This window comes from Diabrotica virgifera, chromosome 5 (genome assembly GCF_917563875.1).
Source record: "Diabrotica virgifera virgifera chromosome 5, PGI_DIABVI_V3a".
Classification (NCBI taxonomy): Eukaryota; Metazoa; Arthropoda; class Insecta; order Coleoptera; family Chrysomelidae; genus Diabrotica; species Diabrotica virgifera.
Genome location: NC_065447.1, coordinates 50,437,791 through 50,465,096, shown reverse-complemented (window position 1 = coordinate 50,465,096; position 27,306 = coordinate 50,437,791). Strand labels below are relative to the sequence as shown.

At 31.8% G+C, this 27,306-nt stretch overlaps 2 protein-coding genes across 2 annotated transcripts in view; one reads left to right on the top strand and one right to left on the bottom strand.

Annotated features, from left to right (window-relative positions):
• LOC114341392 (leucine zipper putative tumor suppressor 2 homolog) overlaps positions 1–27,306 on the top strand; it is a 621,793-nt gene that overhangs the window by 34,777 nt on the left and 559,710 nt on the right. The window contains exon 2 of the mRNA XM_050652486.1: positions 24,684–24,723. The gene's annotated coding sequence lies outside the window, so the exon portion shown is untranslated. The remainder of the gene's footprint in view (positions 1–24,683; positions 24,724–27,306) is intronic.
• Positions 1,944–26,544, bottom strand: LOC114341410 (COP9 signalosome complex subunit 2). Its single transcript, XM_028292212.2, has 5 exons — positions 26,116–26,544; positions 21,207–21,488; positions 10,247–10,434; positions 4,527–4,760; positions 1,944–2,367 (listed from the first exon to the last, which is right to left on the bottom strand). The coding sequence occupies exons 1-5, from the start codon at positions 26,396–26,398 to the stop codon at positions 2,041–2,043; spliced, it is 1,314 nt and encodes a 437-aa protein (XP_028148013.1). The 5' UTR covers positions 26,399–26,544; the 3' UTR covers positions 1,944–2,040.

Here is a 27,306-nt window from a genome sequence, read left to right as displayed (position 1 = left end):
TTCTGCGTATGCAAAATGAAAGTAGAAAAGTGATACTATCAAAATGTACTAAAAAAAGACAAAAAAATTATCTAATATAGTCAAAAATCCTAATGCCAAATTTTTAAAATTTTGTATTTTATAAACATTTAGAATAACTTTAAAAATATTGTCCATAGAAAAAATCATTTTACATAGGTATTCAAAATGCTGGTATTTTACACAAATTTTTAAAAATGTAGTTCAATTGGTGACTAGTTGTGGTAAGTAAAGGGGGAGCTTGGAGCCGACAAATGCACGAGTTCTAAAACTAAAAAAGGTAACTTAAAACTACAATCATTTTCTATATCTCGGGATCTACTGAATATATTTGGATCTTTTTTTCTTTAATTTGTATGTAATTTTTCTGTACATTACAAATATTCAATTTGTCTAGACAGTTATTAATTAATAAACAGTCTAATTTGTTTAAAAAATAATTTTTTCCCAAAAATCCATGTTTTTAATCATACTATCATTATTAATCATAGAAAGAGCTAAGGTACACTTTTATAAATAGGTTCTTGAACAAATTATTATCCTACATTATTCTACATTATTCTGTTATCTATTATCCTACATTATTCTATTATCCTACATTATCTTGAACAAATTATCTAATAAAAATAATTTATTTATTAAAGTGTACTTTAACTTTTTCTATGGTCATTAATAATACTATGATTAAACAAATAGATTTTTGAAAAAAAAATATTTTTTAAAGAATTCTTTAAACAAATTAGACTGTTTATTAATTAATAAACTTATAAACAAATTGCATATTTGTAATGTACGTAGAAATTACATACAAATTAAAAAAAGAAAGATAAAAATCCATCGAGTTGATCCGAAGATACAGAAAATTGTATTAGCTTGAAATTGCTTTTTCGGTATTTTACCTCAGTGGATTTGTAGATTCCCCCTAGTAACCATTTGAACTACATTTTTGAAAAATCGTAGAGGGTGCTGTGAAGGTACAATGTTTGTGCAAATTTGTTAACATAAAATACAAATCCCATTCTTTAAAATGGCATTAATCAGATTATTTAATTATTATAAACAAATTAGCTCTGAATTAAAAAAAACACATGCTAACTTTGTCCCAAATGAACCCAGGCTAAATTTCTTTATTTGAAAATTCGTGTTAAAATACTAGCTTTTCGAATATATAAAAATACTGTTTCTACAGATAATATTTTTAAAGTTATTTTAAATGTTTATAAACTACAAAATTTCAGAAATTTGGCATTAGGATTTTTGACTATATCTATTAGATAATTTTATTATCTTTTTTTAGTACATTTTGATAGTATCACTTTTCTACTTTCATTTGGCATACGCAGAATTGGCCCTACCTTCATTATTTTCTGTCTTATATTATTGCAAAATAAGGGTCTCTGGGATAAACCAATAGAACAACTTTTAATCAAATTTTGAGGGTTTGTTAAGTACCAAAATACCCAATATTCGGTGAAACTCTAAAATTCTAGGCTAAATTTAGTAAAAGTTATTAACCAAAAACCATTTTCATTTATTTTGCAATTTGCGAAGCAACAAATTGACTTTTTAACATTCAAAAATCGGTATTTTGAAGCTTTTTTAATGTTCTAAAAAATCAAATTTTGTAATTCTATGTCAATTATTTAGCTTTTGAATGGGGTGCAAAAAATCGAAAAAATTGCGTTTTTTGCACTAAATTGTTAATAATTAAAAATCGGATGCGAACTCTATGCAGGAATCAGGTAGGTTTTCTTCCTATAGGTCTACAATAACTAAAAAAGTAGTCAGCTCCTTGGATCTGTGTCCTGAGAAAATCCTTATTTCTCTGGACTAATATTGTTTTGGAATAAGTAATTTTGTTACTACTAATACTCGTTTGGTATCGAATTAAAAGAAATATATGTTAATCAAAGAAAACTAAAAGCAATGTAAAAATAGATCTTTATTTTAACTAAATCTAAGACTGAGCTGAACAAAAGAAAATATATAAACATATAAAAGATAGGAACCGGCGAGATCTGTTTACTCTCCAATACTTAAGGTAAGCCTTTCAATCTGCTCACTTAATTTTTGTATAGCATAGTACTTTCTGTTGTAGTCCGGTGGCGTCATTATAAAAACCCTGCGCATCTGATCAATTTTACCGTCGATGGACTTGTCTAATATGCAAGATACTAGCAGACTCTCGACATCTTCTTCATTAATTCCCAATTCTTTACTGATGAACTCCAGTTTTATGTTTCGGTACGGTTTTAGTATAGCAAGAAGCGCCTTTGTTCGTACACGGGTAAGCAGATCTGAGATACTTTCGTGAATAAAAGGATCGCCCATCAAACTCTCTTTGTTTTCCTAAAAAATACATTGATTAAATCCTTCGGTTGTCATCAATTCTTCAAACAAGATAATATATTAATTTATATGTAGCTATAGTAAATAAACCGATATAACGAAATATCAAAGGAACCGATAGAATTCTATCAATAAAGCCTGAACTAACTTATTTTAACTAGGGCAGCGTTTAGACGCCGCGATAAATGCGAGAAATTTATCGTTACAATCCAGTTGTTTAAATTTATCGTCGTGTGTAAACGGTACATCGCAGCGATTTATCGCAGGTTTAGTCGCTGCAATAAACGCTACAGCATAGTTTTAGAAATATTGACGAAAAACGTAAAAAACTACGAATTTACCTATTTCTCCCCCCTCTCCCCCAAACCCGACGCTTTTTCTTAACAATATGTGGACCAAATAGAACAACTTGGTATTGGAGGATAACTTTCTCTTTAGATGTCTGGGTTTGGGTCTAGTTATACCATATTGGTATTAGGGATGGGGCTAAGCAACGTTATAGTCTAGGCGCCAAATAGAGGTCACCGTGTCCTTCTCAATTCCGATGGACAAACTCAACGGTTTCTTATGGATTTTTGGCTGATGATTACAAATTTCGTGGGTGGATTTCGATCCGAGTGGTCAAAAAATTGTTATAAACAATTTAATTGTTTATAAGACCCTGGCTCATAAACTAAAACAGATAAAAAAATGTTTCAAATAAAATTTGTTCCTCAATAAAAAACAAAAAAAAACGTTTACCAATCTTAAATTAAACAATTAGAACTCAAGATATTGTAAAATAAGTGCACAATGGTAATTGCAAAATAAGTATTTTTCGAAGCTTTATCGGTCGTAACTCGGCTTCTACGCATGCAAATGAGCTTTAGAAGGTCTCATTTTAAAGCTTAATTAAATGAGTCAGATTAAATACATTATTAGAAGAATTTTTTACTAAGCAACAACATTTTTGTTTAATTCATTAATTTTATTTGTATTTTGACAACGGCGTCCGATTTGGACGTCGAAACGTTAATAAAATTATTTTTTTTAGTAAAATTGTGGCTTATTTCCCATCAAAACTAGTTAATTACAAAAATGCCACAAGAAAATAGCTTCAGAACAACATTAATTAATAGGCTTCCAAACAAAGTTTGTTACATTACTTTATCTGCATTTGTTTTAAAGTTATACCCGTTTGAAGTTATAATTTTCTTAAAAAAAAGTATACAATAATGTGTTTATAAGGGTTTCAAGCAAATTTGAGCTATTAACATTTATACTTTAATTAACAATAATGTTAGAAGAACTCAAAAGGAACATTTTGAGCTAACGAAAATGCTCTTAAGTTTATTTTTGGCCAAGATATCGATATATTGGCTACGAATTTCGTCACTTACTTGACTGTGAGCCGATCTTGCGCCTCATAGCGCGCCATTAAAATATCGATATCTTTATCAATATCGATATTCGATATCGATATCTCAAATTGATCCTTTTGAGTTCTTCTATCATTAAAGTTAATTAAAGTATAAATGTTTATAGCTCAACTTTGCTTGAAACCCTTATAAACAAATTAATGTACAATTTTTTAAAGAAAATTACAACTTCAAACGGATATAACTTGAAAACAAATAGAGATAAAGTAATTTAATAAACTTTGTTTGGAAGCCTATTATTTAGCTTTAAAATGAGACCTTCTAAAGCTCATTTGCATGCGTAGAAGCCGAGTTACGACCGATAAAACTTCGAAAAATAATTATTTTGCAATTTGCAATTAGCATTGTGCACTTATTTTACAATATCTTGAGTTCTAATTATTGGATTTAAGTTTACTAAATGTTTTTCTCTTCGTTTTTTTTAAGGAACAAATTTAATTTGAAACTTTTTTTATCTCTTTTAGTTTATGAGCCAGAGCCTTACAATTAAATTGTTTATAACAATTTTTTGACCACTCGGATCGAAATCCACCCTCGAAATTCGTAATCAACAGCCAAAAATCCATAAGAAACCGTTGAGTTTGTCCATCAGAATTGAAAAGTACACGGTGGCCCCTCTGGCGCCGAGACCATTATTAGGGATGGGGCAAATTTACAGTTGCGTGTTATCATTTTTGTTATTTAGTTGTCAAAGAATTGTAAAAAAACATCAAATTACTTCTTAAATATATTTGGACTTACCTGGAAAATTGTTTCAAATTCTTTGATATTATTATTCTGAAAAGCTGAGATTAACTGTGTCATTGCTTTTACTTCCGCGTCATTCTTATACGGTTTAGCTTCTTGTGAGTCGAATGGATTTATAGCAGAAACCAACAGCATACTGGTAAGTATAAGATACTTCAGGCAGTTGATTCGACGAGGATTGCCAGCTTCATCGTAATTTTTAAAAGCTTCGAAGAAATCTGTGTACGCCTTAAAAATAATTTTCACGTTTATAATAAAATACCTTTTCGTGTTGCATATTGCCCGTATGCAGTATAAATTAAAAAGTTAAACAATTAGAAAGACTACAAAGACAAAATCTATTCAATACATTATACCGCACACATAACAAAAGATAACAGATGTACAAGAACTCTAAAAATATGAATTATGTCGGAAAGCTGACAGTTGTGTTATGTACTTTTTAAAAGCTCTACAATAAATATGGTTTTAAAAAAAGGGCGAATTACTGGCGAAGGGCTACGGCGATAGAAAAAGATCTTATTAGTCCAGGGTAATAAGGTTTTTTCCATGACACTTGAACAGCCAGGGTACTGAAGCGTTTTTTCGACAGATAATACCTATAAGAGCAAATTGTAACTATATCCTGCGTAGGATCTGGCGGCAATTTTTATTTATAAACAATTAAGTGTCAAATAATGGCATTTTTCACTTTTTTTTTCAAATCAATGGAAAACAGGGAAACTTATGGTTTTTTTAGTACAAATATCTTCGAGATTATGAAAAAAGCTTTAAAATGACGTATTACAAAGTTTGATATACTCATTTATTGTTAATATAATTGCGAAAAAAGGTCGGAATTGCAAAAAAAAAAATTATTTTCGCAATAACTGTTGTAAACATTACTGTACAGCTTTGAAATTTTTGTCAAATAAGGGTTTTTTGGTGCTTAATATGTGATACAAATTTCAAAGCGATTCATTCAATTGTTTAAATTTTATTCAAATTGTTTATCCCAGAGAGCATTTTTTTGCAATAACATAAGTAAGAAAAAAATGACGTTAGAACCATTCCACAGGTGTCAAATGAAAGAGCATGAGCTATATTTTCAACTTGGTTTAAAAAAAGTGAATAAAAAATGCATTAATAAATAATTATGCAAAAGTATCGTAAATCTTTCCTTATAAACTTTTTATTTTGTTATATAAGAAATTATACATATTTATTACAATTTTTTATCAATTATGATATAGATAACATTACTTATAACTTGTGCACTTAAAACAGGGTAAAAAAGTTAATTTTTTTGGAAAAAGTTATTCAAAAAGTTTATAAAGAAAAATTGACGATACTTTTGCATAATTATTTATTACTAATAAATGCATTTTTTATTCACTTTTTTAAACCATGTTGAAAATGTAGCTCATGCTCTTTCATTTGACACCTGTGGAATGATTCTAAGGTCATTTTTTTCTGACTTATGTTATTGTAAAAAAATGCTCTCTGGGATAAACAATTTGAATAAAATTTTAACAATTGAATGAATAGCTTTGAAATTTTTACCACATATTAAGCACCAAAGAACCCTCATTTGACAAAAATTTCAAAGCTGTACACTAATTTTTACAACAGTTATTGAGAAAATATTTTTTTTTGCAATTCCGACCTTTTTTCGCAATTATATTAACAATAAATGAGTATATCAAACTTTGTAATACGTCATTTTAAAGCTTTTTCCATAATCTCGAAGATATTGGTACTAAAAAAATCAGAAGTTTCACTGTTTTCCGTTAATTTGAAAAAAAGGGGGAAAATGCCATTTTTTGACAGTTAATTGTTTATAAATAAAAATGGCCGCCAGATCCTACGCAGGAAATAGTTATAATTTGTTCCTAGAGATATTACCTGTCGAAAAAACGCTTCCGTACCCTGGCTGCTGAAGTGTCACGAACAGGGTAGATTTTTGTCTTATTACCCTGGCCTATATAGTGAAGTATTCAACCTGTTCAACGATACTTTCCCCAACTATTCTTCTATCGACAGTACAAAAAATTGTAAAGCGTTTTGAGTAACTGGACGAGGATATGAAGATGTGAAGATGTACTTACTGTTAAAAGAAGAAAGCTTGAATACTTTGGCCATGTTATGAGAGGTGACAAATACTCGCTGCTGAGACTGATCATCCAGAGTAAAATCAGGGGTAAGAGAAGTATCGGCAGGCGCAGAATATCTTGGTTAAGAAATTTGAGGGAATGGTTCGGCTGCAGTTCCATCGGCCTATTTAGGGCGGCCGCCAGTAAAATAAGAATAGCTGTGATGATTTCCAACCTCCGATAGGAGACGGACTTTAAGAAGAAGAAGACGAGGATGGCATTCGAACAGGCAGACAGAAAACTGTTTTCGATTAAATAAAACTTTGTTTTAGATTTGTTTTGTTGAAGATCCACATAAACCCTAGAAAATTCAGTTGATGCAAGAATTATATGAAGATGACTACGACAGTACAGTTTAGTGAGGAAATGACAACAAAAATTGTAACTGACGAAAACTTCGTTAACAAGATATGTTTTGGCGACGAAGCAATATTTACACTGTGTAGAAATGTAAGAATTTAAGCCATTTACGCCAGAATTTAAGCCATTTAAGGTATTGGAGTGAGCAATTCTAGACCTGGAGACCATACCAACACAAAAGAGCCAAAGGCAGACCTCCTATGAGATGGACAGATGATCTGAAACGAACTGCCGGGAAAAATTGGCTGCAAGTAGCGTACAACAAAAAACAATGGAAAGGAAGACTTGAAGAGGCTTATGATCAGATGTGGACGTGAATGGCTAGACGACGAAGAAGAAGAAGGTATTGGGAGTGAGGTAAATCCACAGTGGATTATTTTTATTGGGGATACTTGAAAAGTACAATTTATAAAACTAAACCAGCAAGGTAGCAGAGCCAATGTACATAATTATGGATGAACTCATATTAATTTCTAGAGGAACATGGAGAAATGTAATAGACGCGGTCTACCATCGTTTAGGGTACTGTAAAATTAACAACGAAGGACATCTTGAACAATTAGTTAGACATTAATTTAGCAATGTAGTAAACTTTTGATTATGTTTAAATTTACTTGTAGATAGTATGAATCAAACATTTATTGAGCCGATTAGGCATTTCTAGGCTTTTGTTTGAACAAGTATCATGGGCACAGTTTGGATTCAGCGATTCCTCTGGCACCCGAGAGGCTCTATTCGCTGTCCAAGTGCTTATGCAAAGATACAAGGATGTTAACTGTGACGTGTACATCTATTTGTTTTGTCGACTACAAAAAAGCATTTGATAGAGTAAAGCATGATAGCCTCATATACATCTTGAAAGAAGCGGGATTCGATGATAAGAGACTTAAGAGAATCATAAATAATTTATATTACAACCAAACTGCTAATATTAAAGTAGATGACCAATTGACAGAGGCAGTCTCCTTAGATAGAGGAGTGAGCAGGCAAGGATGCATTCTGTCCCCGGTGTTGTTTAATAAATACTCTGAATATATCTTCGAGCAAGCGCTGGGAGAACTACAGTAAGGCCTATTAGTCAACAAAGTGCGTCTAAACAACATTAGGTATGCCGACGACGCAGTAGTTTTGCAGATAGTCTAGCTAGATGGTTTGCAAAGAATAATGTCGCGCATATCAGATATAAGTAGAGAACACGGACTTGATCTCGATACGAAAAAAAAAAACAAAGTACATGGTAGTCAGTAAGCCGAAATATTAAATACACAGCTTTTGGTTAACCAACAACCAATTTACAGGGAGGACAGCTACACATACTTTGATACCAACATAAACAGCCAGTGGGGCCACTCAACTGAAATAAAACAACGCATAGGAAAAGCGAGATCAGAGTTCATAACGATGAAGTCGATTTTCAGAAGTTACGATTTACCACTTGGTACCAAAATCTCTATCATCAGATCCTATGTATTTTCTACGTTATTATACGGAGTTGAGGCGTGGACACTTTCCGAAGCTTCTTTAAGAAAACTCGAGGCATTCGAGATATGGTGTTACAGGCGCATGGTAAGAATTTCGTGGGTGGATCGTGTGACTAATTATAAGAATAGGCAAGGAATGCGAGATAATTAACACCATCAAAGAGCGCAAACTAAATATCTGGCCATGTTATGAGGAATGAACAGAGATATGGCTTGTTGCAGCTCATTCTTCAGGGCAAGGTATTTGGAAGGAGAGGACTATCCTCAGGCTTCAAAACCTGAGAAAGTGGTTTAATACATCGACAATGGGACTATTCAGAATAGCAGCAAGCAAAATTAGGATAGCAAGCTGATCGCCAACATCCGCAACCGATAGGCACCGCGCACCGTAACAAGAAGAAAGAAGGCTTTTGTTTGATTTTTTAAGATGTTACAGACTATATAAAAGCGAAAGTATTTTATACCGTTGAACTGTTGAACGGTGTTTTATTTAAAAAACTAAAGTGACTAATTATATCAAAAAATGGTAAGCCTGACTAGAGATTTAAAACTTCCGGAAAAATTGGGTACAGGAAAAAAACCTATTTTCTTCCGAAAAAAAAAACAGGAAAAAAGGAAAAATACGGAAAAATTGAAATTTGTTATTATAAACAAATCAAATAAACAAATTCTGCATCCCGTATTAAAATCGATAAATTTGTAGAATTAGATAGATCTATATTATCAGAAGTGCCTTTTGTCTTTAATTATAAAAGACACAATATTAAATATTCTCCAACAAGTTGACCAGACTAGTTCTCTTATCGAAAGCTTGCTAAAATATGTTGAAGAACGCTACGAATTTTGTTCTAAATAGATTTACTTTGCAGCCAATCTTCTTGGTGCTCGCTTTAAAGGAGAACAATTGAATGAAGACCAACTAATGGAAGCTATAGACTTACATTTCTGAAATGGCTCATTCACTAAATCTAGATGTAGGGAAGGTGGTTAAACTGGATTCTTTTGGTCTAAATTCTTTATGGGATAGTGCGAATAATACTCATCCCGTTATATGGTGGCAAGGTTTGTGTACATCGCAGCAACTTATGCCAATTGCCTCCCGAATTTTAAATGGATCTCTATCTTCCGCCTCTTCAGAAAGAAACTGGTCTTTACACAGCCTCATATATTATCACAGGATAAAATTCAGAAGTTGTTGCTATTCATTTAAATTGGGTTATAAACGAAACACAAATATTCATTTACGATGCTAGACCAGATCCACTTTTAGAAGAAACTGACAAAAATCATGTTGTTTTATCCGTCCAGGATGATGAGGCAGGGTTCGAGTCTGAATCAGATGCTTGGTCTGAAGATCCAGACTCAGATTAAAATATACCACTGAGCGCTTTGGTTAAATAATGTACTTTCTACATTTGAAGTTTTGGTTTTGAGGCTTTGAATTATTACATAATAATTATAATTTTTGACCGTATATACGTCATGTTTGTACTTATATCTTAGATATTATTATTATTATTTTTACAAAATATATTTAAACGAGTTTAAAATTGGTATTTTTTTACGTTTCAAGTCTCAATGAAACAATATTTAAATTTTTCCATTTTTTCCAATTTTTCCAGTGGTCTGAAAAAAAAACGGAAAAACCTGTTTTTCCCAATTTTCCCGTTTTTTTTTCAGATATGTTAAATTTCTTAAGCCTGACACATTGCAAGCATCAAATAATTATTTCTTATTTTACCTTCTCATAATCTCCCGATCTCAGATGCATCTTTCCGCCACATTCTCTGATGATACTCATGATAAGAGGATGTGGAATGGCCGAACGTACTTTAAGGCTACGTTCGTACAATTCTTTAAGTTGCTTGTAATTTTTCTGCTGTGTATACATCTGAATTTCCAACGCATATATTTCGAGAAGTTGAGTACCTAAACAATGGAAGAGAAGAAATAATTGTTTATTGTGACGAAAGAATTGGCATGTTAACTATAGCGTTATATTGCTTTATTATCGAATGCAAAAGAACTCAATTTTTTAAAATAGTTCAGTTAAAGGATACGAGTGTAACAAAATTCAAAATTGAACACATAGAATTAGTCCAAGTAATGAAGCTTAAAATAGTACAAAACCTCGCAATTTTTACAGAATTGATCGATTTGCCTGAAAATTTGAGAATAAGTAGTGGATAGTCCAAAGATCAAAATCTATATGATGCCGAAAGGCGCTCTTACCATGGAGATGGTTGCCACCCCATCTCGGGGGTGTAAATTTTTTATTATATTTTGACCGCAGAAGTTGGTAAAAACATTATTTCTAAGCAAAAAACGTTCTATACGTTTTTTTGATAAAATTAAGAGTTTTCGATTTATTCTCTATCGCAAGTGTTAGTTTTATATCGAAAAAATCAATGTTTTAAATAAGTTTTCTGCTAATAACTCCAAAAGTTTTGGTTTTATCAAAACAACTTTACTTAACAAAAATGTACCTTTTGAAAAAACAAACAAAACCGTTTTTTAAGTAAGTGTGAAAAAATAAATAATATACTAAGGTGTATTACCAACAGAAAATGGGGTGCAGACCCCAAAACAGCTTTATTGTTCTACAATGCTTGTATTCGGTCAGTCGTAGACTATGGGTGTTGGATATATGGATCAGCAAGCAATACGAATTTAAAAATATTAGATCGGATACAATACAGATGCTTGAGAATATGTTTAAGTGCAATGGTGTCCACTCCAACAAACGTTATGGTAGCAGAGTGTAATGAAATCCCATTAAATTTACGTAGACAATTTTTAGCTCAAAAATGGTGCATAAAGCTAAGAAACACTGAGTCAGACCTTTTAACAAATCTGGCTTTATTAAACATGGAAAACTTAACTAGCAAATATTGGAGAATAAAAAATTCACCACCACTAACAGATGCATTCAATGAAACCAGGAATTATACAGATTTACACAACAGTAAATTACTACCAATTTATAAATTTCCGTATAAAACTTTGATTAAAACAACCAAGAATCATAATTCCTAAATATACAGAATCAAATCATTTAAATAATATTTTAGTAAAATCTATACTGAGAGACTTTGTGGATTACACAGTAATTTACAGCGACTGTTCTAAAAATCAAACAGGAGTAGGATGTGCTATGTATGTGCAAAATACCCATCAACATAATAATTACAAATTATCTAGTATTAGTAGTATTTTTACAGCTGAGATTACAGCCATCGAAAAAGCTCTAGAATGGAGCAAAGAGAATAATATTGAAAAAGTTGTGATAATAACAGACTCCAGATCTGCAATATATGCAATTGAAAACACTGATTTTAGTTCATACAAATCAAAAATTTTATGTAATATAAAAAATAATTTGTCTAAAGTGGAAGTAGTATTTATATGGGCAAAAGGGCATGCCGGTATACTGGGTAATGAGAAAGTGGATGAGTTGGCCAAAGAAGCAATAAAAAATGGTTAGATTCTAACTCAGATCTTATCGACAGATGCAATAAATGACGTCAAAGCTAGAATAAATAAAATATGGAAAAAACAATGGAAAAATATTTCAAGCATATCAGAAAATTTATATTTTTCTTTACATCAAGAACTTCCTCCGCCACCTGAATACATATTTAAGTATAACCTGCCAAAGCAAGATATTTCTACTATCGTCAGATTAAAAACTCGACACGGAAAATATGAGGCACATCTGCACAAATTAGGAATAGTTAATTCATCAGTCTGTTTTTGTGATAATGTTTCGATTAGAGATTTGAACCATATTTTCTTTGAATGCAAAATTAACGAGAGATATAAATCAATTATATTACAATTTACGACAAACACAAGTTCATTTTCAAATTAGTATAGAATATCTAATTAATAAGTTGTCATAAAATGGAAATATTTAAATTACTCATTAACTACTTGAGAGAAACAAATATAGTCATTTAAGTAAAATAGGTATAAATATAACAAAACTAATAAATTGAGGTAAAAATAAAATAAAAATCTGTGGCTAACGGACCCGCATCCAAACCATTTTTTCTCTCTCACACACACACACAAACCCGTTTTTTTTTATTTTCTTTAAGACCAATAGTAATAGAGCTATATTTTATTATATGTTAGCTCTTCTTCATCAAATGCTAAATATTGCAGTTTCAAAGTCAAAAGACGGGAAAACTATGCATTTTTCGAGGATAACTTGTTCAAACTAATTTAAAGTATTTAAAAATATCTATCTCCAGAAATAAAAAAAAAAGTACCTACCTAAAAAAAAAGTGACTTATAATGAACAGAATGTCAGTCCCTATTTTTTCAACCCCCTAATCACCATATTAATTAAAATTAGTCATTGACCTTATTTGGTCTTCTTTATTTATGTATTATTAATAGTTTCTAGAAGTTTGACCGGCTTAGAGTGATTAATTAAAAAATGGAGTTAGCGAATAACGAATTTTTGTAGTTTGGAAAAAAATGGCCTTTTTTTCAGAATAGCAAGATAAGCATCAGAGATACGAAAAAATTGTTAAAAAATGAAATTGTAGCTTATTTAATTTCCAAGAACCTGGTTTGCAAACATTTTTTCTACGGCAAAAATTGAGTGAGCTATTGACAATAATTAAAACTTGTAATAACATGCAAAAACCACCTTTACCAACCCTTTCAAAGTCACCTTTTTTTGCGGCAAAGGAATTTTAAAAAGATTTAATATTAATAGGCTTATAGATCTTGTAAAAACCTACAAAATTATTTTTTACCAAACTTTCTAAGATAAAAAATAAAAAAGTTACGGTTAAAAATCAATATATTTTTTTCAAAAAAAAAAGGAGAAATCCAATTGGATGCATAATAAAATGTAAGTTCGCGGTGTTTTTAGTCATCGGCCTTATTCATTCTTCTTTATTTATGTATTAATAATAGGTTCTAGAAGTTTGACTAACTTAGAATGATTATTTAAAAAAAACTGGAGTTAAAAGCGAATAAGGAATTTTTGTAGTTTGGTAAAAAATGCCATATTCTTCAGAATAGAAAGATTAGCATCACAGATACAAAAAAATGTTTAAATATGAAATTGTAGGCTATTTAATTTCCAAGAGTTTGGTTTGAAAAATTTTTTTCTACGGCAAAAATTGAGTGAATCGTAAATGAGTATAATCGAAAAACATTGATATTTTCGATATAAAACTAACACTTTCGATAGCGAATAAATCGAAAACTATTAATTTTATCAAAAAAATGTATAGAACGTCTTTTAATCAACTTTTGCGGTCAAAATATAATATAAAATTTCCACCCCCCGAGATGGGGTGACAACCACCCCCATGGTAAAAGCGCCTTTCGGCATCATGATTTTGGTCCTTGGACACTCCACTACTTAATCTCAAATTTTCAAGAAAATCGATCCATTCTGTAAAAATTGCGAGGTGAAAAGCTTCGGTTCCTGGACTAAATGTAGTTTATTTTAAATTACACGATAAATGATAAATTATTTTGTTTATTAGTCTTGTTATAATATACATGTTCATATTTCTACACACATCAAAAATGGGAACACCACGAGTATTCCCATTTTTTTTCAATAAAAACTTAAAAAATCTTTTTCCACCTACCTCTACTTAAAGTATACTTTTCCGGACCTGATTGTAGGGAGCAAAGTTGTACTTTTCCTCCCTAGGGAGGAAAATATTTTTCCTCCCTAGGGAGGAAAAGTAAAAGTGACGTCATGGTATTTCATTCATGAAATATAACTTATTGGCGCCCTGTACAATATCTTTTTCTATTACGTATCTATATTTTAACGTTTATTTAAAAACACTCTGTATTTTGCAGAATGGTAAAAAACAGTAAATTGTTATTCTGATTTAACAATGTTTACATTAATAAGTTGACTTATATTTGACAGTTGACAGTTATATTGTACCTACTCGTTAGTTTTAGTTCTAATAAATTTTGTTGGTTAGTTACATAAATAAATTAAGTAAAAATGAAAAAAGGACTTGTTATTTGAGGAAGGTGGAAAAACCATATGTATAACACGGGAGTAAAGTGCCTTTTCCTCCCTTAAATGATTACTGCCCTCCGCTACGCGTCGGGCAGTAAACTTCATTCTCGGGAGGAAAAGTAGCATTTTCCTCCCTTGTTATACAAATAGCTATTTCTTCTATGGACGCTATACAATGTGCAACTTTTCTCACTACTTACATACATCAAAACGAAAAATTTCTCACGCAGTGAGAAAAGTCGGCCATTGCAGTGAGAATTATTTTTTCTCGCGGGTTCTCCGCCAGTTTCCGTACATATTATGATAGCCGTTTGCCTGGTAACATGCACAATACAAACACAATTATTTTTGTCAAACAAAATGTGTTGAAGCAAAACTTACCAGGAATTACCTTTCAAAACTGTTCAAATATTTCTATTAATTATAATTTTAAATAACTAAAGTATATAAATTTTAAGAATATTAAATACCTACAGGGGCTACAGGTATATGTATTATCTTATTTCCATTTATGCATATAATATACCTAAAAGCATCTAAATTATTTCAATTTGAAGTTTGAACTCTTGACAAACCGCATCCATAGAAAAAGTACAGTGAACAACACATGAGAAAATTACATATTTCTCCCTCGCTTGATTTGCGGCACTCACCTCGTGCCTCGGCTCGTGCCAACAAACTTCTGCGCTCGTGAGAAGTATGTCTTTTTTCTCAATTGTTGTACAATATACTATTTTCTATTGACGCTATACAATGTGCAACTTCTTTCACTACTTACATACATTCAAAACGAAAAATTTCTCACGAAGTGAGAAAAGTCGGCCATTGCAGTGAGAAATATTTTTTCTCACGGGTTCTCCGCCGGTTTCCGTACATCTAATAGCCGTTTCCCTGGTAACATGCACAAACACAATTATTTTTGTCAAACAAAATTTGTTGAAGCAAAACTTACCAGGAATTACCTTTCAAAACTGTTCAAAAATAACTGTTAATTAAAATTTTAAATAAATAACGTAAGTACATGGTATTAAATTAAAATATACGTCGACGAATGAAATGGTGGCTGTAATGTTGACCAAGTCGTTATTTTAAAGCAGAAAAAAACTTTGTGGCCATTTTAGAGGGTTTGAATGTATTTATTTCATTCTGTGGAAATTTATTTCATTCATTTCATGTATTTATTTCATTAATAACTGACAGCACAATATTACATTGAGGAAATGTTAACATCTTTTCACCGAATCTTTTTTTTGTAGTGCAAACCCTCATAAGACTACAAGGAAGATGTCCTCGATGATTTAACAGTGCGGGACTCGCGTGGTGTCCCATGGACGCTAAAGGTATATACGTTCAAGAGTACAGATGAAAACACCCACGAATGTAACCGCTAAAACCACCGTTTTTCGGGCGATGCACCCGGAACGAGTTTTTTGCGAACGAAACCTCGGGCACCCGCCGCGTCCTCGTGCTTTATGACGATTAAAAAACTAAACTAAATAAATAAATAAATTTAAATATAATAAAATCAAGGTAACATAATGTGTCGTAGCTAACTATGTTCTTGTATATTTATTTCATCTGTCTCTTTGAATATATACAGGGTATATTAAGACCGTGCAAGTTCGGAAAAGCGACACCTGGTTTCATAGCTCAGCAACACTTTTAGCACTTTTAATTATATTGGCCGAATTGGCCAATTATATTAGTCCTGGTTACTGGATAATTGTCAAGGCCATAGCCCAAAAAAGCATAAGAAGAAAAAGTAAGATTGAGGTTATGTGATTAAAAGGTAAACAGTGTACTACAAGCAAAATATCATTAATTAACTTTACTTTAATAATAATTGCATAATTATCATATCAATACTGTGGAGCAACATACAGTAAGAGTCACCGTACTAGACACATAGGTATGTACTTAATTGCTATGCTTATGAGCTAATCCGGTCCGTTCTCAGATGTGACTTTCGTCCCTGTCATGTTACTGTCAAGAAACTATTCAAAATAATTGTTTTTTGATGCAAAAAATACATTAGTTAATAGTATTATTACTCGGTTTTAAAATAATTTTATTCAAACACCAAGAATAGTACCATACTTTAAGGTTTTTACAACTTTAACAAAATGACAACTATAAACGTCAAAATTAAATCAGCTGTATTTAATACAGCTGATCTATTATTTGTCAACTTTCTATGTTAATATTCAGTTTCTATACATTTTCTGACGTTCTAACCGTCACTTGACATAAAAATAAACATTGCAACAAGTGAAGGGTCCAGGACTGTAGTAGTCCAGGACTGTAGTAGCTCAATGTTCCTATGTGTCTAGTACGATGGCTCTTACTGTATAATTTTTACAATTTATAACACATCATTTGCGAAATCCCATTTTCTTCAATGACAGTAGGTATGAAATATACAGTGACGGTTTAAGGCATCATGGGGCCCTAGGCGGCCATAAGAAGTAGGCCCCTTTATAGCGACCATTTACTTAAAACAAATTTACAGAAATTTATGTTGTTTTGGGAAGTAGTTACTACAAAAATAAATTACGACAATTTTTAAAAAATCATTTTCTTTTTTTACTTCTGTTACTTTGCTAAAGATTTAAGGGAAATAACTACATCTGATATATTATTTAAAGTCAACAATTTTAGAGTTATTTGCGAGTGAATATGTTTATTTTTCAACAAAAAAAAAAAACACAAATAAATTTTGTTACCGAAATTCTTAAAGAGTAAAAAAATGTAAGTTTTGCTTTTCTGAATATCTTAGATTTTTGTTTTTTTGAAAGATAAAAACTGTTTAAGATATGACTGTTCAAAATTTGCATACACTCGTGATTAGTGACTTGTTCAAGCCCTTTCTACTACAGCCATTTCATAAATAAATACTTTATACCGATAAAACTTACAGAGCATATAAAAAATACATAAATAAAGCAGCTTGTGAAGCGGTAACGATTAATTTCATTGGGGATGCCAATTAGGAGATGATTTTCACTAGTTTTTTGCCCAAAAAAAGGATCAACTTTATTTTGAGCGAATCTTGCTTATTTTTATCCTAGAAACTAAAAAAAAATAAACAAAATAAAGCTATTTTAAATACTTTCAAAAATGTATAATTAGTTTTCCCTGAAAAGTTTTTGGTTATTTCACGTTGAAATATTCGACTTGGAATTTGACGAATAAAAACCTACTTTTCGTTAGCTACCACGCGGCTTTCTATTGGGTATACAATGTTCAGACTTCACATTCACACTAACAATATTTTTTTCGATATAATACTTTTTGAGGTATTTGCTTAAAACCGTCTAAAAACGTGTTTTTTTTTTAACATAACAGCTATGCTTGTTAAAATAATTAACAGCTTCTAAGCAAAATTTGCTTGCAAAATTGATTATCAAATTGAGGGAATAATTAGAACATGGCAGAATTGGGTCGGATACTGAAAAAAAGTATCCGGATACCGGATACTCAAAATGTATCCGGATACTTTTTAAAAAAGTACGCATACTTTCATTTAAAAATGTATTCGGATACAAGTACTTATCCGGATATTTTTTTCGGATACTTCCTAGGATACTTTGAAGAATAATTTTTTTAAGAAGGGCATAAAGTTGTGATGTACATGTATTTTTAATGTAATATATAATAATAAAAATACATTAAATGATGGAGAAAGAAATCAGAAAGTACTCAAAAAATTGTTTATTGCTTATGAATAATAAAACTAGGAACATAAACTTATAAGGAAACATTAAATTAAAATAAAAACGTACTAATACAGAAATACAAAAAGTATTCCAATTGCTGACGAAGTCAGAAGTGAAGAGCCTTTGAATTTGCCTTTGTAAGTACCAATACCTCAAAGTGTTCATCGATATCGATAAATCGGCGGGCGATAAATATTTAAAAGTATCCGAATATCAAAAAAAGTATCCGGATGCCGAATACTTTAAAATTTGATCACAGATACGGATACCGGATACAAAATTTAAAAAGTATTTGGATACAGCTTTCGGATACATATAAAGTATCCGGATATTGTATCCGGATACAGAAGTATCCGGATACTACCCAGCTCTGGAACATGGAATATAAAATGTCAAATGCCGTTGGAGATAACTGCTTAATTTTAGTTTGAAGTCGGTTGTACTTTCCTGACATTTGATATAAGACGAAACAAAAAACTGAGTTTTTTGTTTTTCAAATGTTTGAAACAACATTTCAAATTCTTGTTAAGTCAGGTGGATTGGTCAAATCTCTTTGCATGTCATTCTTCACAAATAGATAGCCAATGGGAAGAATTTAAAAATATTATAGAAACATTATTTCATCGATGTTTTCCTATAAAAAGATTTAATAGCAACATTTCTAAAGAGAGTTGGACAAGTGCACCAGAGGTTACTTCCTGTAAATCGCGGCTGGATATTTTGTTCACTTAAAGTGCCAATAATGAGCTGTATCGAGAGGACTATAGGGCTGAAAAGCGTAGATATAATAAACTTTTGGTTGAGTCTCAAAAAAACTTTTATCATAAAAGGTTGGAAACTAGTGATAACAAGTCGTAAAGTTTCATGGCAAATAATCAAAGAAATTAAAGGGAACTCAAAAAGCTCCAATGTTCTTGGCTTACAAGGTGAGTCAAATACTCTATCCAATGAAATCAACACTTTTATGGAAAATGCAGCTATAAATGCAGTGAATAAAATTAAGCCAGTAGAAACCTTCAGCATTAATATCAGCACTGTCTCAGAAAGTATGTTTTTGTTATCTGTTTCTGAAACTGAAATTCTAAAAATAATTCAAAATCTAAAAAATAAACATTGCTCTGGTCATGATGGAATTTCCACAAATATTATTAAGTATGTTGCACATGAATTAAGTTATCCTCTAACTTACATTATAAATAATTCCTTCTTATATGGCTACTTTCCACAAAATTTAAAGATAGCTCTGGTGAAACCACTGCACAAGAATGATGGTGATCCAACTAAAGTGGAAAATTATCGACCCATCAGTCTTCTCTCATCCTTTCTAAGATTTTTGAAAAAGCTATGTATAATAGACTTGAAAACTTCTTCAGGTCAAAAAATCTTCTCAAACAAACACAGCATGGTTTCCTAAAGGGCAAATCAACTGATACAGCTAATTTGACTTTGTTACTAAAATACTTGAAAACTTGGAACTAAAAAACAAAACACTAGGAGCTTTTCTAGATATGTCAAAAGCATTTGACAGTTTCGATCATCAAATACTGCTGATCAAACTTGACAAGTATGGTACAGGTAGGTCACAGAGAGTTTGTCTGGAAACTAATGGTGAGAGAACACTCTCAGAAGCACTAAATCTCGAGTTGGGGGTACCCCAGGGAAGTGTTCTTGGACCTTTTTTATTTCTTGTATACATCAATGACCTTGCTGAATCTGTAACAGATGAATGATCTAGCCTTATTAATTTCGCAGATGACTGAAATTATCTGATTTGGGCCAAAACTGTTGAAGAGTTGCTCTTAAAGACAGGTGAAAATCTGGAGAGCGTTGAGAGATGGTTTGCTGGGAATAGATTATTGTTGAACTGTGATAAGACTGTCTTCATCTATTTTAGAACCATTCAGTCTCGAGGTCCGATCACAAATGTGGTAAATATTCAATCAGACCACATAGAAATATCCAACTCTGTCAAATTCCTGGGTATCTACATTGACCAATATCTGCAGTGGGATGTACACCTATTGCAGTTATGTAAAAACTACACTCTGCATGCTACTCAATAAGAGTGCTTAAAGAGTACTTATAGCAGGATACTCTTCGTACTGTTTATTATGCTAACTTTTATTCTCGACTACATTATGGAATCATGTTCTGGGGAAGTGCAGTGGCAACATCAGAGCTTCTTATCATTCAGAAAAAAGTATTACGGATTATTCGTGGGATGAAAATCAAGAACTCATGCAGGGGGAAATTTATACTACTAAATATACTTAATTTTCCAGCCATCTACATTTATGAATGTTTAAAGTTTCTTTTTAAGAACCCTTCATTATTTAACCATTACATCCCCAATCATACCCATCACACAAGAGCTCTAAACCTAACTATCCCTAGACGCAGGCTTACTCTAACAGAATGGAGTCCACTATATCCTTGTATCAAATTCCACAACAAGTTACCATCAACGTTAAAACAAGAGATTCAATTTGGAAGATTTAAAAGAGAGTTATTTAAATATCTGGTCATTGTAGAACCATATGCTGTGGTGGAATACCTGGAGTATTAGTTGTTTTGTTTTTGTAACATGTAACGTCTAATTTTTAATTTTAATTATGATAATTGTTCTATGTACTTCAGATTTATACAATCTCTTTTTTCACTTTTACTTTTACTTGACGTTATTTGCTTAAATATGTAAAAATTTTATGCAAATAAAAATTATTCTATTCTATTCTTTTTATTTTGGCTTTGTAGGTATATTATAACGTTTATTATACTAGGCCGTACTAGTTTATCCTGTATTAATATAAGGATAGCCTCTCTTAGGCTAAACTAGTTTATCCTACCGCGTTCAGGATAAACTAGTTTGGCCTAGGCCAAACTAGATCCTGAAATCGTGTTTGGCCGGTAACATATACACTCTATGATGATATACATCTCTTGATTTCGTTTGACTTCTTTTATACACTTACCTTTGTGGGGATCATATTCATGACTGTCAGGAGTAAGAGTGGCTTTAAGTTGTCTTAGAGTACTAGCCATTTTCCCAAAATCTCCCCTCTCCAAATACACTTTACCCAATTTGGTATTTGTTTTAAACCATAATCTGTCGTTTCTGGCGTGTTTTAAAGTTGATAGGGTAATTTCATACAAATCTTGTAGCAATTGTACATCTTTTAAAGCCGATGTGTAATCCAAAATGGAATTTATAGCTTTTTCACCTTGGTTTTTAGTCACAGCATTATTTATATATCCTGAAAATAAAAGATTAGCTTAGGATTTAAAAAGAAATCCTCAAAGCAGTAGTCACTAAAATAAAAACTAGAGGATTAAAATCTTTTTTCAACAACCGTTTACTAACATGCTCATTATTCACTATTTTTGAATAGACAAAAACACCCATTACTTTACTTGTGAGTAATAGTTCATTACTCACGGGTTTAATTAATTCAGTGATGCATGCCTAGTGACATATTATGTGACAGATATTAAGACAGAACTTTACACCGGCCATACAGTACCCTACTTTCTTATAAAAATATCGGTATAAAGCAAAAAAATTTCTTTAGTGGAATAAAAAATATGGATGGGAATGTTTCCACAAACAGTGATAGTGCGCCACTGATCAAATTTTTCAAAATTGTATTGATGTCAAAGAATAACTTTCTTAAAGAGCATCTTGTGTACCAAATTTGAATAAAATATTTAAACATGTTTTTGATTTATAATAAATATTTAATTTCAATTTTAAAATTTTTAATCCACTGCATTTTAATAACTATCACTCATATGTTTTACGAATCGTTACAAAAATATTTGACAATGCTTTAAAAACATCTTGTATTTAAAAACCTGAATAGAAACGACTAATGAAAAGGTAGGTAAAATAAAATATAGAACAGGCCAAAGAAAAAAGTTAGGATGCCTTCGCATGGGATCAAAAAATAGACAAATAATAAAAATAACATAGAAAAACCATTATTAAAATTTTTAGAAAAACTTGAACATGGCCGGTTTTACCAACAACAAAAATAGTACATAGTTGATTCGAATAATAAAGTTATTTGACCAATAAAACTGACACATCTACGTTTTACTAACGTCAAATAAGACTTATTTTATTTATTTATCAAATAAATACTTATTCTTCGAATAAATTGGCAAGTTAACCTCACTTTAAATGTTTATAACAAAGAAAATTCGTCAGTTTAACATTAAATTATCACAATTGTATTGACACAACAAAAATATAATCATCCACAAGGAAGAATTTCCTGTAGCTGCCTGTATACCATTAATTACTACAAGTAAATTTAATGAAAAATTCGTCTTGGTAAAAGGTATATTAATTTAAAAAGCCCCTAAAAGGGCTACAAATATAAAAACAAAACGTTTTCGCTCTGTAACAAGAGCATTATCAGTGTTACAAGTTACAAGAACATGGTGAGCCACCCAAAAATACTAAGGTTAAAAACCTTTTAAAAATAGACTAAATGTCTTACAAAAGTATATACATAATTAAATCCAAAGGATGGATATAATTCCTATGGATATGGCCTTAGGGCAACATAATATGACTCTTACACGTGGTACAACAACTAGTTGTCGTTCACCTCTTTCAACATAATGACCTAATTAATTATTACCTAGCAACCCACGTACCACGTGTGGAAGTCATATGTTGCCCTAAGGCCATATCCATATGAATTATATCCATCCTTTGGATTTAATTATGTATATACTTTTATAAGAAATTTAGTCTATTTTTAAAAGGTTTTAACCTTAGTATTTTTGGGTGGCTCACCATGTTCTTGTAACACTGATGATGCTCTTGTTACAGAGCGAAAACGTTTTGTTTTTATATTTGTAACCATTTTAGGGGCTTTTTAAATCAATATACCTTTTACCAAGACGATTTTTTCATTAAATTTACTTAAAAATATAATTGACTAATAAATTTTAATAAACAAATAACTATTCACTAAATTAGTTGTTGTGGGTGAAACCAACCCATAGATATGTACTTTCAGAACCAGATGTCATATGGTAGGGGAGCAAAGTATGCTAAATGTGCAGTCACTCGAGCGCTGTGGGGACCTACTGGGTTGATATTATTAGGTCCTAAAACCAAAAAAAGTTAAGTAACATTTTCCATTTTAGTGGGGACTTGCCATTTTTTAATTTAATTTTCCATTTTCAACAATCGTTTTTTCCGATTATAGCGCCATCTGTCCATAATTGGAAAAAATGTTTCGAATAAAAGTTGCTTATTTTTACGTAAAGAATCCAAATCTGCAATAAAAATTTTGGGGCTCCTATTTAAGATTTTGAAGTAACCGCCCCCCTTCCCCCACCACCGCCTACTTGGGGGGTCGTGTTTGGTATCCTTCGATAGATTTTTCAAAAGTACTGAATAAGTGTATTTTGCAGTTTTTCGATCTGATGTTTATTTTGCGAAATATCGCGGGATTTGTATTTCAAATTTTAAATTTACCCCCCACCCCTCTCCGTGAGAGGTCATGTTTGGTATCATTCGATAGATTTTTGAAAAATATTGAAAATATAGTTTTTAGTTTTTCGATCTGACATTCATTTCGCGAAATATTCGCTTTTTTTTGTGAAACTTTTTGACTCACCCATTTTCTTACGCCCCGCTCAAATCGGCAGATTTTTGAAATATACACTCGTTTGCATGTATTGTACCCTCGGATATCGCTGGGAAAATTTACACTCAAAATAACAAAATTCAGTTTGGCAACACTGTGTTAATGTTGATAGTAACATATCTGTTTTAAGATAAACAGAACTGTAATTTAATCCAGACAAATTAATATATTTTTTTGCCAACAAAAATAAGATTTTTCAACCAAATAATGTTTCAAATATGATGTGCAAAATAATTTTTAATTGGGTTTTGCTAATGAGCTTGTTTTTTTGTCATTAAAGTAGAAAAAACTTGAAATTTCACTCATTAAATCATTATCGTCTTAATTATTTGAACTGTACTAATATCCATCAACCAATTCGGAATGATTAATGGGTTGTTAAAACATTTTATCTGTAGAGGCTTCTAGAATATCTTAAAAATATCGAATTTCATTGATAAAATGCGCCGATCTTCGCTTCGATCATACTTAACTTACCTTATCTTAATCTGACAATTTCGAGTATTTTTAAGGATAGATTTTTTTCGGGCCCCCCTTAACGAACTCCCCTGTGTTAAGAGCCAATATATGGTAGAGGTACATCTGCAGGGTACCGGGTTTCTCCCCATATGATAATCTGACGTGCTCGAGTAACTGCAAAAATCCCCGCTTGGGCTCACCTACCAATAGTTGCAGAACTACATGAAAATCTGTTGAAGTGTTAGCGATCCTTTGTATTAAGATTTTTCAATAATATGATTAGTATTAATATTAAAACATTAACAGTATATTATTTTTTTACAGGGCCCTCATAATTATAGATAGATACAACTGGAACACTATAGTAAGTTTATTATGTTAGTTTTGTAAATTATATAACAATGAAAATGTAATGAGTCAAGTTCCTTTGTGTTTAAATATGTTCAAACACATAAGCCTATTATCATTATTACTTATACAATTTTTGAATTTTCCAAAGCAGTCATCATCATCATCTTGGTGCTACAGCCCTTAGAGGGTCTCGACCCTCTCAAGCTTTCTACGCCATTCTGTTCTGTCCCTTGCTTGCATTTTCCAGTTGCCGACTCCTATCTTCTCGGCATCTTGTGCTACGCCATCCATCCACCTCAGCTTTGGTCTACCCCATCTTCTCATTCCCACGGGTTGTGCTATTAGAATCTTTTTTATCATGTTCGATTCAGGGGCCCGGGCTAGATGTCCTGCCCATTGCAGGCGGTTTCGCTTAATTACAGTGGTAATATCTTTTCCACCAAACGTCTGCTTGTAGATATTGTGCAGTTCAAAGTTATCTCTACGCCTTCATATTCCATTCTCACAGACTGCTCCGAATATCTTGCATAGCACCTTTCTTTCAAAAATCGATAGAGCGGATTCATCTGTTTTAGTTAGCGTCCATGCCTCTGATCCGTAAGTGAGAACGGGACTATCAATGTTCTATACAGCCTTATACCAGTTTTGTGAGACAGGCATTTGTTAGCTAAGTACTTTGATAGACCATGATAACACCTGTTTGCAATTATTATTCGCTTTTTTATTTCCCCTGATGTGTTATTATTGGGGTTAACCGATTTCCCTAGATATATGAACTCTTTAATCGCTTCGAAGTTTTGGTCATTGATGATTAGATCTGCGTCAACATTTCCACCTCTTGTGTTTGTGTTAGTCGCCATAAATTTGGTTTTATGTTATTATTATGCAGTATTGCATGATAATATTGAACAAATATCAACATATCACGTATCACGGACACGACTGCATATGCAGTCAATTACTCCATAAGAAGACATGTCCACATGTGAAGAGAGTCCGCGAATGTGTTAATATATGAGGCCTATAGAATCAAAACCTGCTAGATCCATGTGTTGAAATTTTGTCAGGATGTTAAAAGAACATTAAAAATTTAATTTTCCAAAAAGTATCCGGCTTTTTTCAATCTAACTACTGTATGTAGCAGTGGTCCCTAGAGACCTCCATGGCATGTGAGGTACTTCCTATATCAGCCCCAAGGGACCGCCATGGCGCTTAACATGTTAATATTTGGTGAGTAATATTTAAAGATCTATATGGGTTGTTAAAACCCTGAATATTTGAGTTGTTCTTGAATGACAGTTTTATAGGGATATGATTAACCTTACTTAGTATACTTATTAAAGGATATAAATACATTAATGATAAAATATTACCTATATATCAATTATATTGAAAAAATACATACCTAATAGGTCCTTGTACATCTTAATCATGGCATCATAATTCTTCAGCCTGAAATGTACCTTTACTAGTTGCTTTAAAGATTTGAACCCCCATTCTCCTTTATGTTCACCTTGCAATTCTAGTACTTTTTGAAAGGCATTAACTGACTGTTCTATGTGTTCTTCCTTCAAATTTTTGGCCAAATAGTACTGATTTTCTAAATCCACATCAGGCTCTGATGTACTTTCTTCAGAATATTCGTAATCATAATCATTTTCGTTTTCGTAGAAAAAGTCGTCGTCCATAGTTAAATTACTTAAATGTTTAAATATTACTGGATATTACCGAATAACACTTCTTAACATTAATCAGAGAAAGTAAATATTTTGTTTTGACAGACAACCAAAAAATAATTCAAATGACAATGACATACGTTTGCAGCGCTTACTACAGGTGACTATCAGCAACTGCGAAATCACGAATTGTAGCGATCTGTGCTGAATCATAAAAAGTTTGCAGACTTGTTTTTACCAGGGCCCGGATTACGTACACTCGATACGCATCGTATCCGCCATGTTTTACTGTAGCGCCTTATGGGAAAACATGGCGGATACGATGCGTATCGAGTGTACGTAATCCGGGCCCGGATTACGTACACTCGATACGCATCGTATCCGCCATGTTTTCCCATAGCGTCTTATGGGAAAACATGGCGGATACGATGCGTATCGAGTGTACGTAATCCCTATGCAGGTCCCTGGTTTTTACCTGCGGCGAGTTTACTATGCTGAGTCCGAGTCATTTGAGTGTGGGTAAAGGTTATAGTCCAGGAATAGATGTTAATAAATATTAATTATTATTATTTTATTATTTTCTATTACACATTAAGGCAAATCAATAATACTCCGTGTTAATTTTCCACACTTTAATTCTAAAAAACAAATAATTTTTTACTAATTACACAGGCCAACAAAAAAAAATTATAAAACTTTTTTTACAAATTTATGTGAATCCTATGTATTTTTTGGCGCTAAAAAACAATCTGAAATTAGATTTTACGTATCACCCATAGTTTTCCCACAATATGACACTGGTTTATTATACATTATAATAATTTGAAAAAGACAGAGATACATTATTAAAATAAAATAATTTATCTAATTTTTATTTTGTAATATTATAGGTCTGTCCAATCATTTCAGGTGTCAATGCT